Consider the following 25,705-nt stretch of genomic DNA (forward strand, 5'->3'; position numbering starts at 1 on the left):
TGTGCTCTAGAGCCTGGAAGCCACAATTACTGATCACACTTGCTGCAGCTACTGAAGCCCTCGCGCACTAGAGTCAGTGCTCCGCAACGAAACCACCGCAACGAGAAGCCGAAGCACCGCAACAAAGACCCAGTGCAGCTAAAAATAATAAATTAAAAAAGCCAACACCCCAAACAGAAGACCGAAAAACTGGCAGCCCCTGTTTAGAAAGAAAAAAAACTCAAGAGGGAGCCAAGACTCCACCCCATATGATGACCCCAGAGCCCACACTGTTCATCTCACATTTGTGGTTTTAAAGAGGTGCCACCAAAAAAATAAATAAATAAAAAATAAATAAAGAGGTGCCACCTGATGGGATCCGGTTGTCTGAATCAGGTGTCGTTTATAAACTGCTTGCATGGTGAAAGAGAAAATCATAGCAGGAGGGCATATATAGTCCAGGTTTAATCTGTGACCCCGATATTACTGCTAAAAAATGCACAGGACTCAGGAAAGTGCTCATAATGTGGATGGAGGGAGAGATTTCTATGTGGCCCAAACTCACCAGAAAAGTATGCTTCAGAGATTGCCGTGTTATTCAACCAACCCCCAAATTAAGAGGCTGTAAGCAAACTGTCTGCCTGCAGTGCGGGAGACCCGGGTTCGATCCCTGGGTTGGGAAGATCCCCCCTGGAGAAGGAAATGGCAACCCACTCCAGTACTCTTGCCTGGAAAATCCCACGGGCAGAGGAGCCTGGTGGGCTGCAGCCCATGGGGTCTCGAAGAGTCGGACATGACTGAGCGACTTCACTTTCACTTTCAAACAAAGAAACACAACTGCAGACATCTCCATTATAGTGCTGAGGTTTCATGGCTTATTCCCCCCAGTGCTTCTGGCAATTGTGTGTTGGTGAGAAGACACAAAATGCAACACACTACGAGTGCTGGGGGCACAACGAGGGGGCAGGTGGCCCAGCTCACAGGAGGCGCTGCTGCCACTCACGGAGCTGCAGGAGGAGCTGGGGTGGGCCTCTTGGTGCCCTGGTGGATGAGGGTGACCTACGACTGGGAGGTGGGCATCTCCAGGACCCCAAACACCTACTACAGGGGCAGCTACTTCAAGGCACCTTAAGAGCCCCATCTGTGATCCCTGTGCCTGACTCACAATGAGGCAGAAAAACATAAAAACCTCGAAGGTTGGAGCAGAGAAAGGTTTACTGCAGGTCCTGTAAGGTGACGGATGGTTTCTGCCTTTAAAACTCCAAACTCCAAAAGCTCTCAGCAGAGTCCATACCTCCGAAAGGGGAAGGAGGGCGTGGTGAGTTGTGGCAAATGTCTTGGTGCTACAGGCTCTGTTTTTGAGGCAGGGCACCGTCACAATGCTCTTGTAAATCTCCACCAAACCAACTTTCCTCTCTGATGTGAGAAGAAAGGCCAGGTCCCCAGGTGCAGCTGTCACCCTCCCCTGCCCCAGTCCTGGAGAGAAGGCAGAGCTCAGCCAGTGCCTCTCACCCATCTAGTGGTCACAGCGGAGGGAGCCGGGCACCTAGGACCCAGCTGGCCTCAGGCTCCTCAGGATGCCCAGACATGGGGCAGGTGCCATGCAAATGGGTGACGCCATCAGATCACAGAGGCGGGCATGGGCAGAGGGTCGCTGCCACCCGGAGGCCTGGGCTTGGCCAGCATTGGCCTTGGTGAGGCTCCAGAGCCCGCAGGCCAGAGCCCCCAGACTACTCCTGGGCCCCCAGCGCACCCGCCGGCCTGAGGCTGGGTGAGAAGACCAGACCCGCCTCTTATCTCACTGCTCAGCCTGACGACCACCGCTCCCCCCGACGGCTGGCTGAGTGCGCCACTAAGGGTTGCTCACTGACCAGGCCTGGGTCCCTTCACGCCTCCGACTCTAGGCCTGCTTTCAGATGATGGCGTGTCCCCGAGGCCCTTGCCTTTTCCCGCCTGCCGCTTCCACTACGTCGTGGAGGAGTGAGCGGGTGGAAAGGTGCTGGGCTCCCTCAGGAGGGAGGTGGTGCTTTCCGTGTGGGTCGCACCGCTCCCACGGCAGCTGCCCGGTCTGGGGTGGAGGACGGAGACGCTCGCGTTCCCGAGCTGGTAGCCGTCGGAGTGCGCAGCGTGGCGCGGGGCTGAGAGGTCGCAGCGGGGAAGGGCAGCGGCAGCCCCGAGCACGCCGCTGACGGTGACGGACGCTGCTGGTCTCCAGCGGGCCCCGCCCAGGCGTCGGGCGGGAGTCCGGGCCGCACCGAGCGTGGTCCTGCTCCGCGCTGGGTGGGGCTGCGGGGCCCCGCCCCCAGAAGAGCCGCGTCGCCCCGCCCCCAGAAGAGCCGCGTGCTCGCGGCACCACGGGAAGGCTCTCTCCGGCCCCAGCCGGCCCGAGACTCGGGGGCCCCAGGCGGAGTCGACACTCTGACTTGCAGTCACGTCTTCTCTCTCCCTTGCTTTACTGGGAATCAAAATAAAGCAACACTATGGGGGCAAAAACGGAAAGAAAATGCGGCTCACTGAAAAGCAAGTAAAGAGGGCGTGAGGTGAGTGTCCGCTTCAGCGCAGCGTGGACGCCGGGCGAGTCTGGGGGAGGCGCCCACAGGCCTGTACGTCTCTGCCCGCCCTGTCTCCTCTCTGAGGGAAGCAGAATCTCCTCAGGCTCCCTCCGCTTCCCCTCCATCGCCTTCGTGTCTTCCCTGTCAGTGGTTTAGTCACTTGGTTTCCTCAAGAGCCTGTGGGTCCAGCCGCCTCAGGGGAAGAAACGTTTCTTGTGGGTTTTGGTCACTCATCCTTTCCCAGAGTGGGTCATTCATCCCAACGGCATGAATTCCGTTACCTGTTTGTTCCTCACTGACTATACAAAGAAGAAGGTGAGCCAGGCAAGGTTCGTCCTCTGTCAGGAACCTTGACCCAGGAAGAGGGATTAGACGAGGTCAGAGAAACCAGAGACGAGGACGGAGGGCCGTGGTGACGGCTGTTGACACGGGAGATCTGCCGGTGGGAGAAGTCACACAAGTCTGGCCGTGGCACCCCTGTGCTCCGTTGTCCCCCTGGGGCCCCCGCCCCAGGAAGAGGAGGTCCGAAGGTAGGAGGCAGGCTCCCTGTGCACTCCTGGATGGCCAGTGAAGCGTGAATTCCCCGGCCTCACGCCCCACGTCAGTCGGACAGGTCCTGTGTCCCTGTGGCCAGCCGTCCACTCCTTGCTGTCAGCGGCTGTATTCTGCCACATCCCCACGCTTTGCACATGCAGTTTCTTTGCCCTTCCTGTCTGTTCTGTGTTTCCAACTCCAGCTGCTTGAAGACTGTACTTAATTTCACTTTTTGTTGGTGACCGCCCAGTCAATCAGATTCACTCCTTCTTCTGAGGGCTTCCCTGGTGGCTCAGGGAAGAGGTAAAGAATCCACCTGCCAATGCAGGACTTACAGGTTTGATCCCTGTGATAGGAAGATGCCCTGAAGAAGGCAGTGGCAACCCCCTCCAGTATTCTTGCCTGGGGAATCCCATGGACAGAGGAGCCTGGAGAACTACAGTCCCCATGGTTGCAAAGAGTTGGACGTGACTGAGGGACTCAGCAACAACCTTGTTTGCAGCTATTTTGCTATACACTCATTTTATTGAACTATAAGTATGAGTTAAGAGCCCTGTGGAGGTCAGGAACACAGGTGTGTGACAGCCTCTGTGTGGCAGACATCTGGCAGGGGGTAGGTCATGATCATGGCACTTGAGGAAGAACCAACCTGTTGTTTGAACTGGGTTTGAGTCCTGGGTGGGATTTGACAGGAGAGGGAGCCACACGGCCATGGCAGATGCAGACCTGTCTGTGACCTCCTCTTGCTCTCAGCCCCTGGCCCCACGCTCCTCCCTGGGCTGGGATCTCTTCACTGAGGAGGCGTTCTGCTCTTTGCCTAGTTTTGTCACCTGTCTTATCAGTGGTCACTCAACGCCTGTGCTCTGCTTTCTGAGAAGGACTTGATAAAGTAATCAGTGTTGCATGTTCATAGCCATTAACAAGTACACACAAAATATATATAGGTGTTACTGTACAAAAACAAAAGTGGTAGGTCTGAAAGAAAACCATTATCTATAGAGATAGTGATTTTTATGGTTTTCATTACCATCAAGAAAAGTTTGTTGTGAAAATATTCAGAACCAGATAGACATTCCTTTTCTGGCATCTCTACTATTAGATGAGGGGAAGTCTGTGAATGTTGATACCCTTGATCATGGGTCCCAGCAAGTTCAGAGTTAAATTCTGAGTCATAGAAATACAAATATTTTTAGTCAAAGCATGTTTCTGTCTTACTTTCCTATTTATCAGCAGTGATTCTCTGAGTGCCTACTGCATGCCTCTTTTGCAGTCTGGGGACACAGCCATGAGGAAAGGGGGCTCCTCTGCCCTAAGGAGCTGCCATTTTAATAGGGAAAAATAAAAAGTGGAAGGGCTCCACTGTTGGCTCAGACAGTAAAGAATCTGCCTGCAATGCAGGAGACCCAGGTTCAATCACTGGGTCGGGAACATCCCCTAGAGGAGGGCATGGCAACCCACTCCAGTATTCTCGCCTGGAGAATTCCATGGACAGAGGGGCCTGGTGGGCTAAAGTCTATGGGGTTGCAAAGAGTCAGACATGACTGCGTGACTGTACACACGCGCAAAAACTAGGCAATAGAAGATGTCAGGTTCTGATTTCTTAGGCTTGGTTTGGTCATTGATCTTCTGTTAGTTGATCCTGGGAAATTGTAATGTGTTTTATCCCTTGGATCACCTTCCAAAGTTGTTAGGGAACAAGTGAAGCGGCACAGCTGGATGGGTGTCCACAGACCGCGGCTGTTCCCACGGTGGGGCGGGGTGACAGTGACAGCAGGAGGACACTTCGGGCCAGCAGTGCTTCAGACTCTCGAACTGTGCAGTGGAGGAGCTGCGGGCGCCCTCCTCCAGCCAGTGATGATGACAGTCACACGTGGTGCCAGACTCTTAGTCATGAGCAAACATTCAGTAAAGCACGGGTTTGGGAGGGTCTGAAAGTGCTAGGAGGCATCGTCACTGCCTGTCTGTCTTGACCTTCGGCAGGCAGCTGTCCACACCTGGTGTACCCCAAAGAAGCATTGCCACCAGATGCTAACTCCTGTGGTCACCTATGCCGTTGCACCCTTGTGCATATTTCATCCATTCTTAGGAATTTCCACTCAATTTATAGGTTATTTCTCACTGTTAATTTTATGGTGCACAACTTCTCCCTAAGTTCACATTATCTGGTCTGTTGGACCCATATTCAACTATGAAATATAGAGCCTATAAGTAAGTTTTCGCTGAACATTTAATATTTCTTATGCATATCACATTCTGACATAAGCAGTTTTTATCTTATTAAATTGTCTCAGCATTGCTATCTTGGTGGTTGGGAAAACACTTATTTTTGAGTTCCTCAATATGTAATAGACATAAATGTATATGATTCACAGATGAATGCATAACTAATAGAGAAGACAGAAAGATAGATTTTAAAATTATTAATAACATTTGTGTTTAGAGCTGCTGACCTTGGGGGATAATTATCTGAAAACAAGACCTATGCTATCCAGGATAACCCTCTATTTTGTGGGTCAGAAAACACTTGTGGACACCCCCTGCACCGTCTCCAGAGGCAAGGCACATTGGCTGTTGAAATGTACTGATAAAAAGATTCCCTGACTGAGACGTTGAGGAAGATAAAGCACCTCATGAGAAGCAATAGAATCTTGGAGGGAGAAGAATTCAGTTGCAAACAATGATAGCTTGCCTTCCCCAAGAAATGCCATTTGCAAGTTTTGAGCTGAAGGCTTTCCCTTATGAAAGTAATAGGCCTTCAGTAGAAATTGTACTTGGAAGTTTGAACTTGTTTCTTTTCCCACACCAGTGACATAATCCCATCCTCTCTGGAGATGCTGGGAAGTGGCCACTGTGCCCAGTCAGACCCATGATCATGAGGGTAAACAACTGATGTACTTACAACCCTTCTGAACCTGGACAACCCCTCCGCTTTTCAGTTCAGTAGTCAATCACTTACACAGGATACGCAACACTTTATTGAAAAGCAGGCTTTGCGTTAGATGGTTTTGCCCAACTGCAGGCTGATGGAAGTGCTCTTGGGACACTGAAGGTGAGACAGGCCGGAACCTGGGGCCCTTTCCTTCAGTGCTTGCACCTGGACAATCGTCTCCTCCAGCAACAGAATACAAACAAGCTATAAGAGCTTAAAAATAACTGCATGAGCAGTTGGGGCAAATTATGGACGTGCATGCTCAGTCGCTTCAGTCATGTCCGACTCTTTGTTACCTCATGAACCATAGCCCACCAGGCTCCTGTGTCCATGGGATCCTCCGGGCAAGAATACTGGAGTGGGTTGCCTTGCCCTCCTCCAGGGGATCTTCCTGACCCAGGGACAGAACCCACTTCTCTTATGTCTCCTACATTGGAAGGCAGGTTCTTTACCACTAGTGCTACCTGGGAAGCCCTAAATTATGGATGGCAAGATACAAAGACACCACAAAGCCCAGCTGCCACGTCTGAAGCATCTGAAACACAAGCAGGCGCCGCACATGCCCTCTGCACACGCCAACGCCGGGGGTGGGGGGGTGGCGCACGCCACCTAAGCCTCCCTTCCAGCTCGGCCCCTGGACACACCACCACCCTTATCCCATATAACGGGGTGGCTTGACCACCTGCTTAGGGAGCAAGTGAGCAAGGGAACCTGTTGTTCTCGATTCCTGCTTCTGCAGCAGGGGCCCTAGTAAAGCCTTGTCTGAATTTCTCCTCAGGCCTCTGATCAATTTCTATTGATTAAGGAGGCCAAAAGCCCTGGTTAGTAACAAAGGTGGGCTGGGCTGGTTGGTAAATGAGGCGTATTCAAGGCATTTTCAACTTGGGATGGGTGTGCCAGGTGGGAGCCCCATGTAAGTCCAGGAAAATCTGTAGTGAACCATTGGATCCTGAGAATAATAGGGTAAACACTGTATTTCTTTTGATTATTTAACCTGTGGCATAAGAATATCCAATTGTTTGGCCAAAGTTGAACCGGCAAGAAATAGGAGACTTACAGTTGAAACCTGCATGGAACTGCCACATTGTCTTCTCCTGGTGAGCACATTACGTATATTTACTTGAATAATTTAGATAAAGGGAGCGCTTTTGCAGTAGTTTATGGAATAGTTTGCAGGTATTGATGAGCTACTACAATTTTGAAGGGGAAAAGTCTTTGATGTTAGAAAAAGACTGACAGGCAGCAAGGATCACTCAGTATTCTGAACCATAGGGGCCAGGTCCTTTAGAGAGTCAAACAGTGGCAGCAACATTTCACAGGGCAGTTAAAAGTACATAGATACTTAGATATAAATACACAGGAAGGTTGCAAGTTTGGGAATCAGGCAGCGGGCACTGATTACGTCTGTGGTGGGTGAGGAGTCATGCAGTTAGGGGAATCTTTGGTTGCTGTTATCTTTGGGGTGGGAGTGGAAATTCTGAGTGATTTCAATATTTAATTTAGCATTTTGCCTTCTGTTTATTTTCCTATTTAAACAATTACTAAAATTATTAAAAACTATTGGTACAAAGATTCAGGACTAAAAATATTTTTAAATAAAACCCAAACTATAAAAACCAAATTTGAAAAAGCTTTAAAACATTTTTTTTCTTGTCCTGGAAGCACACGCAGTTCTTATATGAAATTTCTTCCTTCTGTTGAATTAACTTTTTTAGGTTAGGTCCAACATGGAGCTGCTCCTGCCTGGGGGCCCATGCCCGCAGACCGAAGCATGGGGAACTTCTGTGTCCTTAGGGACACTCTCTACTTAGTTGCTCAGTTGTGTCCAACTCTCTGCAACTCCATGGACTGTATTCCACCAAGCTCCTCTGTCCATGGGATTTCCCAGGCAGGAATACTGGAAAGGGTTGCCTTTCCCTTCTCCAGAGGATCTTCCCGACCCAGGAATCAAATCCATGTCTCTGATGTCTCCTGCATTGGGTTCTTTACCATCTGAGCCACCAGGGAAGCCCAAGACTACTGGAGTCGGTAGCCTATCTCTTCTCCAGGGGAACTTGCCGACCCAGGAATCGAACCGGGCCTCTTCCATTGCAGGCAGATTCTTTACCAGCTGAGCTACCAGGGACACTCTGCTTGAAATATTTGCATGTGGTCAGCCAGCCCCAAGCCAGACCAGTGCTGGCTTCCCAATTTATCTCCTTGCTCATCTCACCCCAAACAACAGTGACTCTGCAACCCCAGCCAATCAAGATATTTCCATTTTTCTCTTCCCTGTTCTCTTCCTGTAAAGCTTCGTGCCTTCCTCCTCAGGGTGCAGCTCTTCCAAAACAGGCTGTCCACTTCATGAAGGGTTAAACAAAGTATGTTTATGTTACTTCAGTTGTCTTCTTTAATCATCATTTATTTGTTTTTTAATTTCTCCAAGTATTTAAAGATGTTTTTATTTTATTGGGTCTTCCCAGGTGGCGCTAGTGGTAAAGAGTCTGCCTACCAATGCAGGAGATGTAAGAGATGCAGGTTCCATCCCTTGGTCAGGAGGATCCCCTGGAGAAGGAAGTGGCAACCCACTCCAATATTCTTGCCTGGAAAATCCCCTGGACAGAGGAGCCTTATGGGCTACAGTCCACGGGCTCACAAAGGGTTGGACACAACTGAGTGCACACACACACCAGTGCACGTAATTGCTTTACAGTGTTGCGCTAGTTTCTGCTGTCCAACAAAGTGAATCAGCTGTGTAATCATCATTTTAAAATCAATCCTCCCTCCCTTCCTTTCTTTCTAATGTTCTTTTTACCAAGGGCCCTATAGGACAAAAGGCAAATATGAAAACTTTGTTAAACCCTGTTTGATGCAAAAAAAATGCACAACAATTTTATCAACTATTTTTTAATAAACACATGTGGATTCCACTGTTTCCTAATCTTTAAGCAACTTGTCATCATAGGAAGGCATGGCATATTTTTTATCCAGCTTTAAATGCTCCCAGACAGTATTGTACCTCAGCTTCAGAGACATAACATGATAGCTGATTTCATGCCCACAACAGTTATATGAAGTGTCTCCAGAGAAAGTGTTTGCAGTTACTGGTGTCCTCTTCAGATTCCATTTTATCCACCATACTGAATCTGTGGGAGCTGCTCTACTGGAATTTAACTGGGGCACGGCCATCGCCTCCAGATGCCTGAATTACTGGCTAGAGCTCAGATATCACAATTCCCTTTGATGTCACACACACACACACACACGCGCGCACACACACACGTATCAGTGAAGTGCAGGCTCTTGTCTTGGCCTTGGAGATTTAAGCTGGTATCTCTTTAAGTATGTGTCAGATTTATTTTGAACCTTGACTAATTCTACCCTCTACATTTAAACAAAAATGAGGTAAAGAAATCAAAGTGATTGTAACTGTCCCATGTAATCCAGATTTTTCTTCTACTGTTAAGTGTGCTCTGACCCTTTCTGCTTTAGCAACACACAGCTGAGATGGGGACCCTAAGTCATACTAGAATGGGAATGCAGAACACAGATCTGTGTTCTAGGAAAATGTAACCATGTATTCACAGAGTACATATTGCCTTAATGAATCTCTTAGGCCTTGTCTGCTGTTCATAATGGAGGAGGAAATGACAACCCACTCCAGTATTCTTGCCTGGAGAATCCCATGGACAGAGGAGCCTGGTGGGCTTCAGTCCATGGGGTCCCAAAGAGTCGGACCACACTGAGCACACATGGGGATAGGCTATTCGTAATAATTTGTCAGATAGACTGATGTTTAAAATGTGGGTAATGGAGGTGGGTTCTGTCTTTGAGGAAAAAGTATATTGAAAAGCTTATCTATCCTGTAATAAGGATTTCATTTCTGCACTTTCATGATCAAGAGAACTTGGTCAGTGTTATATTGTCAGGCAGTGGGCTCTAGGTGTGGACACATTATTCATACTAGAAGGTAATTAGTATTTTTAGCAAATGTTGAAAAAGTAACATGAGCCTGAAATCATTCTCTATCAACCTCATCTGTTGGATTCGAGACAATTTCATGTGTAACTTACAATGACATGATATAAAATTTTACCCTAAAGCTTAAATTTGACTGCACTATAGTTTCCTTTAAGAAGCTTTATCTTAAAAAAAAAAAAAAAAAGACAAGCTTTGTGCATAGATCGAATTTAAAATGTCTGCCTTTACTCTCAACGTTTAAAAAGTTCTCTGAAAGTGTAATTAACAACTTAAAATGTTACTACAACCTAAAGTATATCATTTGAAGCCATTTGTAGTTAGCTTAGTATAGGCAAGTTTCAAATTAACAGCATTCTTATTTTCTGTAAAACAAAACAGACACAGACTTGATGAATGTTGGCTCCATCATTACATTTGATTCTTTTGGAATGAATAGCACCAATTTAGTTTATTATTATTACAGGCAAGGCAGTTCTCTGACAGCATAGGTAGAAACAAAGCCTGCAGGTGAATCTTACATGGTCTCTGTTCTTGAGACGAGTACAAAATTCCCATTACTTTTTCTCTCCAAATAAAAGAGAAATCAAGACATCTTCTAAACATTGCTATATCTTCTGGCAAATGACTGTAACGTTTTTAGCATTTAATAAAGAGTTAAAAAATTTGCCTTACTAGTTAGTACATTAAGACACATTTTACAGACCTTTTCGATCCTTGGCTCCTCGAGGACCCCGAAAAGGTGACGGATCTCAGAGGAGTGTTTCTTCTTTCCCAGGGGAGTGGAGGTGGCCTTGTCTCTTCGTGACACACTGCTTGGTCCGTGGTCACTTTGAGGCAACTGTGGCCTCAGATCCCATCTGTCCTCGTCCTCCACTCAGCTATATTTGGTAACTGAACTCATGTTTCCGCAGACGGCCCTGGCCAGGGATTCCAGCAGCCCAGCTCCAAGGGCTGGGTTCTTAGAAATTAAAGGCTCTAGGTGTAGAGGGAACTATATTTATGGATCTAATAAACATGGGATTTGCGCATGTTTCTCTACTCTCTGACCTTGTGACTGGAAATCAGCACCTGTCTTTTAAACATATTCTCAATCAATTAAAATGTGCAGTGTGCGAATCTAAGGAGAAAAAGCGACCCTCTTAAGGAAGCCTCTTTGACTATAATCTTTTGCTCTGTGCATTTAACTTAGTCACATGGTAGTGACTAAAATATCTAGTATCTATTTAGAAGTTAAGGCACCTGTCAAATGGAGAGGAGAGCCCCCCAATCTCTCACTTCAATTTGTTAGTTAAAAATTATGATATGACTTTGTGTGTATGCAGGACATAATCTAGCACAGGACTAAACAGACATGGGACAGACATGAACACACCAGAGCCTGAATCTTACGCACATTGCAGTGCTGAGCACTCAGGCCAGGGCCTCGCACATCCTCACCATCTAGCAAGTATCTGTTGATGGAATAAATAGATGTTGAGCAGATATTGTTCAGGACATGTTGGAACTCTCTTACATTTGTAAAAAAATGTCTCATTACTTATTCTGTAACAGCACATTGTAACATGTTCTAATATTTTGAACTTCCAAAGAACAAAACAGAAGGCTTTTCTGTTCCAAGGTCAGGCAGCAGAGTCGAATAGAAGGGGCAGAAAGCTCCTGGTGCAGTAAATTTGGAAATGCAGGGCCACTTCTTCCTTTGTGTGGATAATATTGTTCTAGTCGATGCAGGTTCTTAATCTAGATAAATTTTTTCTTTTTTTTATAAAAATATTTTATTTTTTAAAAACATTAAAAAAATTTTATTGGGAGATATTTGCTTTTGAAGAAATCTTTTTCTGATGGTGGAACAGTTAGAAAGCGCTGCTCTTAAAGTTTCCTTTATAGGTAGTTCTGGTCCTTTCTAATCAGTCCTTGGAAACAGGCACATCCCTGGACTGTTTCAATGCCTTGAGGCAGGTGGGGGGTGGGGTGGCTGGTAAAAACAAAAGTGTTTATGTCTTCTTCTTACTAAAGCCCTTAAAATAATAGTAAAAAAAAACCCAGAAGGATAAGAGTTGGGGGAAAGGACAGTGGAAGATTCTAGAAATGGACAGAATGGCTGGGAAATGGCTAATACACAGATGAATGGGCTAATTAAATTGGGAAGTTAAGTGCCTGCAGGAGGAGGTGCCTTGGGGAAGCAGTGATTTGTTCAGAATTACAGAAAGACTGAATTGGAGGCACCTGGCCCCACCCTGAACATCATTTTAATTGGCAAGTCTTGGTGTTGCTGGAGCGCGCCAGCGCTGAGAGCGGGATTTGACTGAAAGAACCCCCCCACCCCTGAACAGTCAGACCTGCGGCTGTTTCCGTGTCCCACAGACCACCCTTAACCCTTGGAGAGGACGGGAGCTGTGTTCTCTGGAGTGTACAAGACAGTCCCCAGGACCGGGACCACCACACAGCAAAAGGAAAGGGTGAGGCCCAGAGAAAAATTTCTGGGAGCTGGGTGGGGGGGGAGGAACAGGGGCTTGGACTAGCGTCCTATTTCTGGAACAGAGGAATGATGGGGATGTGGAAAGACAGTCACATTCCACACAGCTTGGCATTGCTGTGTCTGTGACACGAATATCTGTGCTTCTGGTGTCTAAAAATGTCATGATCAAAAATTAAAGAAAACCTCTGTTGTGTCCTGCGGCAAAGTGCAAGTGGAAGAAATGATAGGAATTAAAATGTTGTGACCGCTCCAGGGTGTTAGTTAAGGAAAGAGTTCCTGAGAGCAAGGAGGCTGGTGGTTACGAAGGCCAGAGGACGATGAATGCAGTAGCAATCTCCTCCCCTCCCCACTCTCTCCTCCTTCTCCTTCATTTTAAGATAAGTGGATGCTAACCATATGACCCAAGCTTCATGTCAACGTTTTAACAGACTTTACTGTTGTATTAATAGTAAATTATTCAGGAGGCACCAGGTGTTTTTTCTGTCTGCACCAGACGGCATCTAGGCAATAACTTGTAAATCTTGGCTTCATTTTAAAACCCACCTAAAGTGTGTGTGCGCTAGGACATGCACACTCGTACTAATATTATTCTGTTATTAACATTACCAAGAAGATGCACATTCTTGCAGTTTTTAGGAAGACAAGAGATGGGAATGCAGTCTAGTAAACATTCGCTGTATGGAATGACAAAAAGAACTGTAACATTACTGATAAATTAGCAGCTCAGCTGTTTTCGTTGTTGTGGAGTCATTCACAAAGGAATGAAAGTACATCTCCCCGTCCTCTCTCTGGAAAGTACAGCCAAGTTTTATGATCTTTAAGGTGCCTTGGTCACAGGAGACAACTCAGACCTTTTTGTAGAAATGAAAAGTTAAAAGTTGCAGGTGTGAAAACCATCAAAGCAACTGAAGTTGGTGTGTAGGATGGGAACAGTATTGTTGGTGTATCTGCAGGGAGGTGGGGGCTGGGGCTTCTGGGGAAGATGCCTTCTCAGAGCCTGGAGGGACAGAGGGGTGGCAGGTTCTGTGATGGCCCAGGAGGCTGATGAGAGCACTGTGGCCTGGCGGCTGAGTGGTGGCAGAGGTGGGGTCCTCCGCCTGCCAACGGATTCGGGGAGGATAGTACATCTCACTGTGAATCTTAGGTGGGTGTGCTGTTTCTCAGCCCAGAGGGAGGCCTGGCCCACATGTTCCTGGACTGCCAGATTCCCAAAGGCCTGGAAGCCATGAGACTGTAAGAAGAATACAGAAATAAAAAGATACCTTGTGGTCCTGAGAAACATCAAAGATAGATACGACTTTATTAAAAAAGACTAAGAAAGTGACTTTTCCTGAATAACATGAGCATGGAGCAAACCATGCTTGTTTACCAAGTATTACAAGAATCGGGACACAAAAAAAGTTATTTTCCTTGGAAGAGGCTCTTGAGTTATCATGGGAAGGGTCTGGGGATGTTAAAGATGAGACCTGTGTGTACACAGTCATGCCCTGTGAGGCCCACTTTATTTACTGTCAGAGCATTTCTGTGAGCACCAAGGTCAGGGGTGGGGGCATGACCCCGCCACTAGGTCTTACTTAGTTCATCTTCCAAGTGGCTTCTTCTTTGTGTAAAACCTCCTTCTCCTGAGGCCTGCACTGAGCAGCCCGCCCTCTGTCCGCGTGTTCTCAGGCGAGCCTCCGCTCTGGCTGAGCTCCTGCTTCTCTCCAGGCGTGTGGCCCGTGTCCTGTGACGTCAGCCTGCTCTCTGTTCCCCTGCCCCCAGGTGCACTCCACCTGCCTAGGTCAGGCTAGCTTCACCACCCCACCCGCCCCATTCTGCTCACAGGTGACCTAGGGGGCCTGCTCCCCCTTGAACAGCCTGTACTAGTTAACTGCTGCTTTATAACAAATTATTGAGAAGATTAGTGTCTTAGAACAATAAATATATATCACCTTACACTGTTTCTGTGTGTCAGGAATGCTGTCCAGTCTGAGACTGTTGACCTCTAGGTCGGGGTATCATGAGTTGACATCCAGATGTTACACGTGCTTCCTTTCTTCTGAAAGCAGGACTGGGCTCTGGAATCTGCCTCCAAGAGCGTCACTCATGTGCATATTTCGGTGCACAGGTGTATAAACTTCCATTTAGATTATAAGGACCCTGGTTGTTCAGACAAACGCCAGGCGAAGGTAATCAAAGCTTTTGTGATAGAGGGGATGTGATAAGGACCTACCCCTTCATCCTTCTTTGATGTTTTCTCACCCTGGTGGCCCAGAAAGCTCTGAAAACCCTCTGGTTTTCCAGGAGCTGATCCCCTTCCCTTCTTCCTGAACATTTTCCTTCCCCCTTCACTCGCGGTATGGTCCTCCAGCAAAGAGGGGTCATGGGGCAGCACATAAAATAGTAAACTGAGAAATCAGGAATAAAATAAAATTAGAGGCATAAAATGCTTGCAGAGTTGTTCTAATGAGCACTTGTTGGTCCGTTTGGCCGCCGTGGGAACAGATGTCCTTCAAACCATGGACAGGCTCCCTGCACCTTCCCCCTCCTGTGTATGTGGCTTGGACACAGGTCACAGGGTCAGGTGTGACCCACAGCCTTGCTTGTTTAAACAGGTTATGTCCGTCTGTGTGTGTATGCTCAGTCGCTCAGCCATGTCTGACTGTGTGACCCCGTGGACTGTAGCCCACAAGGCTCCTCTGTCCATGGGATTCTCCAGGCAAGAACACTGGAGTGGGGTGCCATTTTCTTCTCCAGGGGATCTTCCCCACCCAGGGATCAAACTTGCGTCTCTTGAGTCTCCTTCATTGACAGGTGGATTCCTTGCGATTGAGCCGTCTGAGAAGCCCTGTGTCCATCTGTACATAGCAGTAAACTTCAGATTTGCCCCTCATGAGTTATGCTTTAGGAACTGTGATTAAATCTGCTGCATTCGTGTAGCCTGAGCCTGTAGGTAGTGTTTTGATCACAGGCTTCTGTTACTTGAGATGTTTGCCAATTTGTGTATGTGCACAAAAATGACTAGAGAAAGGTAATTTTATCACAGTAGTCATCAAAGGAGAGTTGACATTTCTGAAAATAGATTCTATAATGCACATTTTATTTTTTTATTTATTTATTTTTTTTTTAATTTTTATTAGTTGGAGGCTAATTACTTTACATCATTACAGTAGTTTTTGTTATACATTGATATGAATTAGCCATGGATTTACATGTATTCCCCATCCCAGTCCCCCCTCCCACCTCCCTCTCCACCCGATCCCTCTGGGTCTTCCCAGTGCACCAGGCCCGAGCACTTGTCTCATGTACCCAACCTGAGCTGGTTATCCGTTTCACCCTAGATAATACACATGTTTCAATGCTGTTCTCCTGAAACATCCCACCCTCGCCTTCTCCCAGAGTCCACAAGTCTGTTCCATACATCTGAGTCTCTTTTTCTGTTTTGCATATATATAATGCACATTTTAAATGGATATTGTGGCCTTGTTAGGAATTATGATCTTCAGCAGAAATAATCTCATTTTCAGCTTGACTCTTAGGGCCCAATTGTAAAGAAGTTTTATTCTTCAGGGCTTAAAAACCAGTGACATTAATTTCAAAGTGGTGTTTATTGGATTTAACATTTTTTGAATAATCCAATAACATTTATTGGATTATTACGTTTAACATTTTTTTGCAAAGAATAACGTGGGTGTCATTGAATAAAGAGAAAAGTACAGATTATGTTTGAAATAGTGATATAAATTTTGAAAAAAAATTAGTAAATAGAAATTGTATATTGAGAGAAGACTACACCATGGACAGTTGAGTTTTATCCAAGTTATAGAGGTTGGCTTAATTAACACCTGAAGATTTAATTAATTTTCCATATTGATGAGTCAAAAGAGAAAAGCTATATGCCCATTACCATAGGTTATTAATGAGCCTTTGGACAAAATTTAACATCCACTCTCAGTTAAAAAATCCCTCAGTGGGATGGGGAGAGGAGGATTCCCTGTCATATGGTACATTAATTATACTGAAGGGTATGTGTATGTGGTCCAGCCTTGTATATACACAGATTCATTCACACGCACCTAAGATGCATCATGTAGTGACCCAAGGAGCACTAACCACAAAATGCATGACTTAGCCTGTTCTGATGAAAAGGGGGGCAGAGTAAGGGAATAGATGGAGTGCTGTGGGAAGAATTGATTTTGTGAAATAAAAAATCCTCTATAAAAATATTCTACAAATGTTGTATAACCTCAATTAAAACAGTATTTTTTTTTTTTTTTTTTGTGGGGCTGGAAAAACTGATGTGAGTTTATCCAGAGGAATTATTGTGGCAACATATGCAGGAAGATTGTGAGAAAGGGGCCAGGGCTGGAGGGGAGCTCTGAGACCAACGGCATGCACACCAGCTCCCAGGGGATGGGAGACGGGGTGGGAGGCGGGGTGCTGGCTTGAATGGGCTGACGTCTTACTCTGGTACAGGAAGAACATTTCCCAGAAACGGCTGCACACAGTCACCAGCTGCATCTGCTGCTTGTTCTTGTCCAGTTCCACTGACCTGGCCCTCATGACAGTTTAAGAACTGATATCCACTTCACTTCCTGCAGCAGAAAGAAAGCTCGTTAGGCTCACACAAATTGAACAGAAAAAGGGACGTGGGATGAGTGAATAAGTATGCAGTTGCAGGACTATATTCAGGACAGGATTAGGGTAAGAATAGTGTACATTTCGGTGTGTGTAACATCATCATTATATATTACATAGATATGTGTATAAATACACCTCTGTATCTATATTGATGCCTGTTATTTCTCTTTCTGGTACATAACTGACACATTTTTATGTTTTCCTGGAGGGTGACAGTGGTCAGCCTGGCAGTGAGTGCCCTCAGACCGTGTGCAGGCCTGAGCAGGACATGACCCCAAGGTCTCCATGCAGTGTTACTTCTAAAAATGGCATCAGACATTATCTTGACTATGATTGTTCTTTCTTTTTATTCTTTGCCTAATTAATTGTAGTCATTTTTAACATGTACTTTCTAATATACCAAGAAGTGAGATGGAAAAACTGTCCCAAATATATTATTAAGGGCAAAAAGCACATTGCATCCTAGTTATTCTCTGTGGAGGATTAGATTAAAGAAAACTTTCAGCTCCTTTTTTCCTATACTTGGCATTTGTGTGCATTCATTACATGAACCATCAAAAAAAAAAAAAAAGAAGTCAAGTTAACCACACAATGAACTAAAGCCATTTTAATTTTTTGACATCCTTTCTTGCCTGGTGAACCTGCAAGAGAGTAAAAAAATTGTGAAGTCATTTGGGTATAAAATAGAGCGTAATCAAGAAATTCTGAATTCAGTATGTTTCAATTTAAAGAGTTAAAAATAAACTTCACTGATGTTAGTACCTAAACCAGAGTCCCTCTTCTATGGGTCAGGCCCTGCTTGCTGATTTGCCACTGTTTAATCTGAGCAAATGGCAGATTAAATGACTCTACGTCTGTGAACAGTCCTCTTCGCCTGGCCAACATCAAAATGGCACGTCCTTTGACCCACTTCATCCCAGGTCTGCTCCAAGGACATAATCTCAACTATAGCAAGAGCTGTATGCAAAACACATTCAATTCCACATTGTTTACAGTAGCAGGAAACGGAAGCAATTCAAATACAGTTTGTGAAACAGCTTAGCAAAGTCAGGGAGTTTTGAAGTGGCCACAAAAAGTGACTTTTTTGAAGTATTTGCACTAGTTAGGAAAAAGGAAAACAGGAAAGAAACCAACAGTTTTTACAGTTTGAATATAACTTAATTAAAACAATCTTTGTATGGCTGAAAGTTCTAATGGTTTACATTGAAATGCTTTGCTATTTTCTACAAATGTAAAGACTTCCCGAAACTGTATGAGGCTGTTTTATTTTTGTTGTTGTTGTTAGATGGGAAGGCAGATTTGCCAGGATAATTCGATGTCTAATAGTGGCTTTGAGACTTCACAGCCTCAATCCCAGCTGACAGCCTCTGCTTCTCCTAGAGGTCTTGTTTTCTCTGCCTTGGGGAGACATGGGGTGAGGCCCATCAGACTTGCCTGGAGAGCGTTTGCTGCAACAAGTGGGGACATGGGGACAGCTGCCCACAGCTTCAGGGGCAGCTCCCCACGGAGCCTGCCCTGGACCATGTGGCCAGGACTCCCCGAGGAAAGCAGACAGGAAGGAAGAATGTGTCAAAGGGGGAAAGCGGCTGTTGCAGAACGATTTAGATGCTGAAAAAAGGCCAGCGTGGGGACCAGTTGCTGTCCACAGAAACTCCGGCTCTGCCCTGGGCTGCTGCGGCCGGACTTGCTCTTTGCTCAGCGCCTGCTATTCTGGGAAGGAATCTGCAGGGAGCTGGCAGGTCTTCAGCCCCGAGGTTTCCTCTGATGGACTGACGAGCAGGTGTTGGAGAAGCCTGTGTCAGAAATGTCACACACCCGGGGGTTCATATTACTCCTGTCACTGGGACTGTAGTTTGGCTAGAATGTGTAGTTTCTTATCAAGGAGTCTTCCTGCAGGAGGAAAGCGGAGGAGGTTATTTACAACACTTCCAGGCAATTGCTTGTCCGTAGACACAGCCTATGCTAGGGTCAATACCATGTTTATCTCCAATTTATCAATCAAAAATCATACCCACGATTGTACAGCTGATACATATATGAATGTGATCCAGAATAACCTTTTCAAAGAAAGGGTGTTGACAGTTTAATCCTAAAAAATATTAAACTCCCTTGAGTTAATTTTATCTCACCAGCAACTTGTCAGAAAAGCCATTACAACAGTGATCCTATCGGTATTAAAAGGAGGAAAGCATATGTAAAGTGTTACATGGTCAAACACTTCAGGGGTATAATATGTTATGCTCTTTTTTATATTGTTTTGTTTCTTGATTTTTCAATAAAATTTATCCAAAGCAAAAGAAACATGTATATGAATTATTCAAATTTTCAGTAAAAATAAGGAAACTTAAATAAGGCCAAAATGTCCTATATACTTCCCACCATGTTCAGAGAGACCACTGACATCCTTCTGTGGGGGGTCTGCCTCCTCACTTTACCTTGGGGTCCCCTTGTCCACAGCCACCCTGACCTTTGGTTCAGCCACACAGACCTCTCTGCTGTCCATGGATGGTCTCACTGCCTCAGTGCCGCGCTGCCCTTCAGCCAGAAACAGCAGCTCCCAGGGAATAGAATACACTGGTTCCATCCCTCCTTCACAGCTTCAGGCAGAAGTCATGCTCTTGGCGGGCTTTCCTACCCAGCAGTCTACAGTTTATCCTCCTTTCTCCTTCAGCACCTACGTCCCTTCATGCCTGTGTTTTCTGTCTTTCATAGTTTCTCTTAATCTAACACAATGCTCGTCTTGCTTCTCTTATTATTGGTTATATTCCCCGCTGGAACAGAAGCTCTGAAGAAGGGGTTTTGTGTTTTGTTTGCTTTTCCATCAACCATGTATAACAAGTGCCTGGGACATAGTCTTTAGATTGTCAATAAATGCCTAAAGGAATGCCTGGAAAATATGATGTTTGGATGCAATTGGCCTGATGCTGCTGTTGCCACTCAATCAAATTATCCACTTTTCACATGCTTCTTGTTGTTGTTCAGTCACTTAAGTTGTGTCCAACTGTTTGCAATTCTTTGCAACCTGATGGACTGTAGCCCATCAGCTTCCTCTGTCCTTTACTATCTCCTGGAGTTTGCTCAAAATCATGTCCAATGAGTTGGTAATGCTATCTAACCATCTCATCCTGTATCACCTACTTCTCTTGCCTTCAGTTGTTTCCAGCATCAGGGTCTTTTCTAATGAGTCAACTCTTCCCATCAGGTGGTCAAAGTATTGGAGCTTCAGCTTTGGCATCAGTCCTTTCAATGAATATTTGGAGTTGATTTCCTTTAGGATTGACTGGTTTGATTTCCTTGCTGTCCAAGGGACTCTCAAGAGTCTTCTCCAGCAAGACAGTTTGAAAGCATCAGTTCTTTGGTGCTCAGCCTTCTTTATGGTCCAACTCTCACATCCACGCATGACTACTGGAAAAACCATAGCTTTGATTAAACAGACCTTTGTCAGCAAAATGATGTCTGCTTTTTAATACGCTGTCTAGGTTTGTCATAGCTTTCCTTCCAAGGAGCAAGCATCTTTTAATTTTGTGGCCCAGTCACCATCAGCAGTGATTTTGGAGCCCAAAAATAAAATCTGTCACTGTTTCCATTTTTTTGCTATGTATTTGCCTTGAAGTGATGGGACCCGATGCCATGATCTTCATTTTTTGAATGTTGAGTTTTAAGAAAACCTTTTCACTCTCCTCTTTCACTCTCATCAAGAGGCTCTTAAGTTCCTCTTTGCTTTCTGCCATTACAGTGGTATCATCTGTATATCTGAGATTGTTGATATTTCTCCAGGCAATTCTGATTCCAGCTTGTGAGTTATCCAACGGGGCATTTCACATCTTGTACTCTGTGTATAGTTTAAATAAACAGGGTGGCAATATACAGCCTTGACGTACTTCTTTCCCAGTTTTGTTCCACATGCTATGTAACTCTAAATTAGATATTGGAATTTGGAATTATTGGATCATTTTTAGTAAAAATAATTTAATGATTAAATGTTGTTGTTTAAACACAAAAAAAGAAAACTAAAGACCAGTATCACTGATGAACATAGATGAAAAAATCCTCAACAAAATTTTAGCAAACAGAATTCAGCAACACATCAAAAAGCACATACACCACGATCAAGTTGGGTTTATTCCAGGAATGCAAGGATTCTTCAATATATACAAATCAATCAATGTGATACACCATATTAATTGAAAGATTAAAAACCATAAAAAAATGTTGTTGTTTAGTTGCTCAGTTGTGTCTGACTCTTTGTGACCCCATGGACTGTAGCCCACCAGGCTCCTCTGTCCATGGGATTTCCCAGGCAAGAATACTGGAGCAGGTTGCCATTTCCTTCTCCAGGGGATCTTCCTGACCCAGGGATGGAAGCTGTGTCTCCTGCATTGGCAGGCGGATTTCTTTACCACTGAGTCACCTGGGAAGCCACAATGATTAAACATAAACCTGCTAAAAAAACAAACAAAACCCCATGCAGCAAACAAAAAGACGCCAAGGTACTAAGACCTGTACCTACTCACAGCTCAGGGAAGGACCCACAATCTAGTGCCGCATTCATGGTTCCTGAGAGAATAATAATAATATAAGAACAACAGCAACAATAATAATACCTGCATCCTATCACTTTGTCCTTGGCCTCTTTACAAGAACTAATTCATTTACTTATTTAACACCTCCATGAGTTGAGCCATATTATCTGGATGGATTTCACAGATGAGAATTTGAGGCCAGTTCCCTACCTCATCTGCTATCCTTGGAGCTAATGTGTAGGGGAGCTGGTATGAGACAGATCATCTGAATTAGAATACTTATTTGTCACCATGAAGCTATGGTGTTTGGGAGTGCTAAAAAGAGATGAAATATGAACAGGCAGATCTAATCTGAAAGCTATGAAGTATGGTTAATGGATTTTAAACCAGGGAGTTACATAATTAGGCTTACACGTGGGAGGAAGTACTTGGACAGACAAAACACAGAGCTCATTCCCATCAAGGGAACGGGCGATACAGAAAGAGCATAGAATTCAGCTGTGTGTGAGCCAGAGGCCACTGCGGGCTGAGAGGTTCAGTCCCTGGGTCGGGAAGATCCCCTGGAGGAGGAAATGGCAGCTCACTCCAGCATTCTTGCCTGGAGAATCCCACGGACAGAGGAGCCTGGTGGGCTGCAGTCCATGGTGTCCCAGTCTGACACAACTGAGGGACTGAGCATGCACACAGAGATGTAATAAGAAGAGTAGATTTGGAAGGGAATAGTGTAGCTGAAATCGAGGGAGAAGAGACCCTTTCAAAAAAGAAATGCCATGAAAATCTCAAATATTGACAACAGGTCAGTAACTCAAGAACTAAACAGGGCTGTTTGGATTTGGCCGTTGATTGCTCATCGCTGGTGATGTTTGGCAAAGGAGCTCTAGTGCAAATTTGGTCTAAAAGTAGGTCAACTCAACCGCCTTCAGGAGTTTGAAGGGAAAGGAGTAGAGATGGAGCGTGTACATCCTGCAAGTTTCCACAGGGAAAGAGAGTAAGTGAAGTGGGGTGTGGGCTCAGTCTCACAGATGTCTCAAAGATGGAAGTGGATTGATTATTTTAATGGACTTGATGGTAAATGTTAGTTGTAGTGAATAATTATTGTTGTTGTAACAAATTCCAATGAACTTATTGGATTAAAACACACAAATTTGTTCTCTTTCGATTCTGAAAATCAGAAGTCTAAAGTCAAGGGGTTAGCAGGGCTGTGCTACATCAGGGGGTTTGGGGGAATCTGTTTCCTTGTCTTTTCCAGCTTGTAGAGGTTCCTCAATACCTGTCATGTGCCCACCCCCATCTCTAAACCAGTAGCATGGCACTTCTCTCCTCTCTAACCACCTGCTTGAGATCATATTGGGTCTTTTGGATAATCCAGGATAATCTTCCATCTCAAAGTCCTTAAATGAATGAATGATATATGCAAGTTCTTTTGGCCATCTAAGGTAATATTCACAGGTCCTGCCGATTAGGGCATGGACTTCATTCACTGGGGGCCATTTATTTGTCTCATACAGTCCACTCTCTGCCCAGAAAAACTCACATCTATTTCACATGAAAAATATAGTCACCCCATCCCAAAGTCCCCCAAAGCCTCAATGCATGATGGTATCACCTCAAGTCCAAACTTTCATCTAAATCTTATCAGCTCAGAGCATCCAAATATCATCAGCTAAATTATTTAAATCAGGTATGGGTGAGGCTGCTGCATATGAACCATTCTCAGCCGACATCCTTTCCATCAAAGTAGCATGGAGCTAGAAGGCAGGTCATCTGTGCCCAAGATGGGGCGTTGTGACAGGGGCAGGCATCAGTTATGAACTTCCCTGTTCAGAAAATAAGAAAATGAAAGGAAAAAAGGAGTTACTGGTTGGTCCCAAGAAATTAAAATTTCTAGCACACAATGCTCTGTGGCTCTGGGCTCTGCCTTCTGGCCTTGAGGTTCTGACCTTGGAGTCATCCTTCCTTTTTCTGGAAAGGTATCTATCGCACATCCTGAGGCTGGGCTGTGGCTTTTTTCTCAGCAAAACTTTCTCTCTGCTCTTCTGATCATCCTGAGGCTGTCTTTTTACCCTTTGTTGTGGCGGCTGCTTATCCAGTTGAGGGAATTACTGTATTAGTTGTAGGTTTGTGGTGTCCTTGGGAGGACGTGAATTCAGGCTCTCCTGTGTGACCATCTTGAACCCTCCCTCTGTCACTCTTGACTGTCTTTATGGGACAGATTACAAGGGAGTACTTATTCTTCAGCTGTCAGGCCCAAAACCTTCAAGGAAGCTACCTTTGAGCTCTGTGTCATTTGTCATATTTATGATTTAAATTTTTTGTGTAATTATTTGATTAGTGTCCATCTTAGCCACCAGATTGTTTATTCCATGAAGTTTGTTACCATTAGTGTTTTTGCTCATTCTCTTTGTTGTTGTAAGTACAAGTGCATTTTTGATTTTTCTTTTTTTTTTCCCCAAGAATGCTATTTACATAAAATATAGTCAATTTAGAGGTGACAAAATAAAAGACAATAGCCATATTTAGTAAATATTCTCTTCTAAGGTCCAAGTAGCGACCACAATAGGGTAATTTTCAACTTTTGACATTTATAGCTTATAAAACCACAATATTGTGAGATACTCAGATTCAACAGTATTAAAAATAATTGGATTGTCCTCTCTTCTTTCCCTAACAATAAGTAAACTATGTGTTTATCTTGAAAGTATTGATGGTTCACAATAATCCTTTTTTTAAAGTTAGCAGATCATGCAGCATTTTTCAGGAAAATGACGAAATTAATATTGAGTGAAATAGCACAAGCTGGGTAAGTACTTTGAAACAAAAAATAGCGTGAAGCTTCCTGCTGTGCGTCCACGTATCTATAAAGTGATGAGCGCTGTGCGTCCACATATCTATAAAGTGATAAGCACAAAATGACCATTCAGCAACTTACGTAGAGCAGTCTGGTGATGGTGGGAAAACACTATCTTCCCTATGAACTTCAACAGGTGTCGTTACCAGATGGTTTCCAAAATGAGTCAGATTTCTGAAGTTTTGCATGCAGATATATTGCATATGTTTGTATCCAGAATAACTGCCTTAGAATAAGATTTTCTTAAGTTTAGATCTTGGCTCTGCCTTTTAGCACTGGATATATTACTTTGTCCCACTGAGCCCAGTTTTTCTTGTTATGAAATAGTAATTGCACTGTCTTGACGTAGGATAGTCTTAATGCTAAAATGAGGTTATTTTTGAAATATAAGGTTATTTTTGAAAGTCATAGCAGACTGCCTGCTATGATAAGTACTCAACAAAGAGGACTTCCCTGGTAGTCCAGTGGTTGAGAATCCACCTTCCAATACTGGAGACCCTGGTTCGATCCCCAGTCGAATATTCATTGGAAGGACTGATGCTGAAGCTCCAATACTCTGGCTACCTGATGGGAAGAACTGACTCATTGGAAAAGACCTTGATGCTAGGGAAGATTGAAGGCAGGAAGAGAAGGGGCCAACAGAGGATGAGATGGTCAGATGCCGTCACCAACTTGATGGACATGAGTTTGAGCAAGTTCAGGGAGTTGGTGATGAACAGTGAAGCTGGAATTCTGCAGTGCATGGGGTTGCAAAGAGTCAGACATGACTGAGCAACTGGACTGAACTCACTCAGCAGAGTAGTTGTTGATGATAACTACAACAACAATGATGCTGATAATAAAAATAATACTAGCAACAATATCCTTGTAGAAAATGTAGTCATAAATCTGTAATGTTTATTTTAACTGGTTGATTTTTATTTCATATATTCCAGTTTACTAAATGATTTTGTTGAATCTAACCTTTTTTGTGACTGATGGAGACTCCTTGCTTGTCACATGTCTATGTGAGAAGTCATTCAACAGGGACAGTAGCTTCTTCTACCTGGTAGAATGCTATCTTGCAGATTTTATGAGAAATGAAGGACAGTTTGCATAGTTCTCCTAGGAGAAGGCACTAACCAGGACTCCAAGTATTGTGCTGAAGAGGAGTGGTGAGAGGGGTAGCCTTTCTCTGTAGCTGTTCTCAGTGGGGAAGCTTTGAGTTTTTTGTGCATGCTAAGTTGCTTCAGTCATGTCCAGCTTTTTGTGATCCTGTAGGCTGTAGTCCACCATGATCCTCTG

The 25,705-nt window shown here is 44.8% G+C and overlaps 2 protein-coding genes across 4 annotated transcripts in view; one reads left to right on the forward strand and one right to left on the reverse strand.

Annotated features, from left to right (window-relative positions):
* The window catches only part of PALLD (palladin, cytoskeletal associated protein), a 374,447-nt gene extending 363,681 nt beyond the window's left edge, over positions 1-10,766 (reverse strand). Inside the window, exon 1 of one of the 3 annotated variants that reach the window (XM_070480713.1) lies at positions 10,658-10,766. The gene's annotated coding sequence lies outside the window, so the exon portion shown is untranslated. Of the gene's footprint in view, positions 1-1,850; positions 2,054-10,657 lie in introns of those variants that run through there. The other 2 variants (XM_070480716.1, XM_070480715.1) reach the window with 2 other exon arrangements.
* A 2,692-nt stretch (positions 10,767-13,458) lies between these two features.
* Positions 13,459-25,520, forward strand: LOC139039457 (probable ATP-dependent RNA helicase DDX60-like). The gene is given in 5 exon segments (XM_070480185.1): positions 13,459-13,574; positions 14,538-14,598; positions 24,306-24,373; positions 25,348-25,384; positions 25,386-25,520. Coding segments are annotated over 5 exon segments (417 nt in total).
* Positions 25,521-25,705: the final 185 nt, after the last annotated feature.

This window comes from Odocoileus virginianus, chromosome 18, assembly GCF_023699985.2.
Source record: "Odocoileus virginianus isolate 20LAN1187 ecotype Illinois chromosome 18, Ovbor_1.2, whole genome shotgun sequence".
Taxonomy (NCBI): Eukaryota; Metazoa; Chordata; class Mammalia; order Artiodactyla; family Cervidae; genus Odocoileus; species Odocoileus virginianus.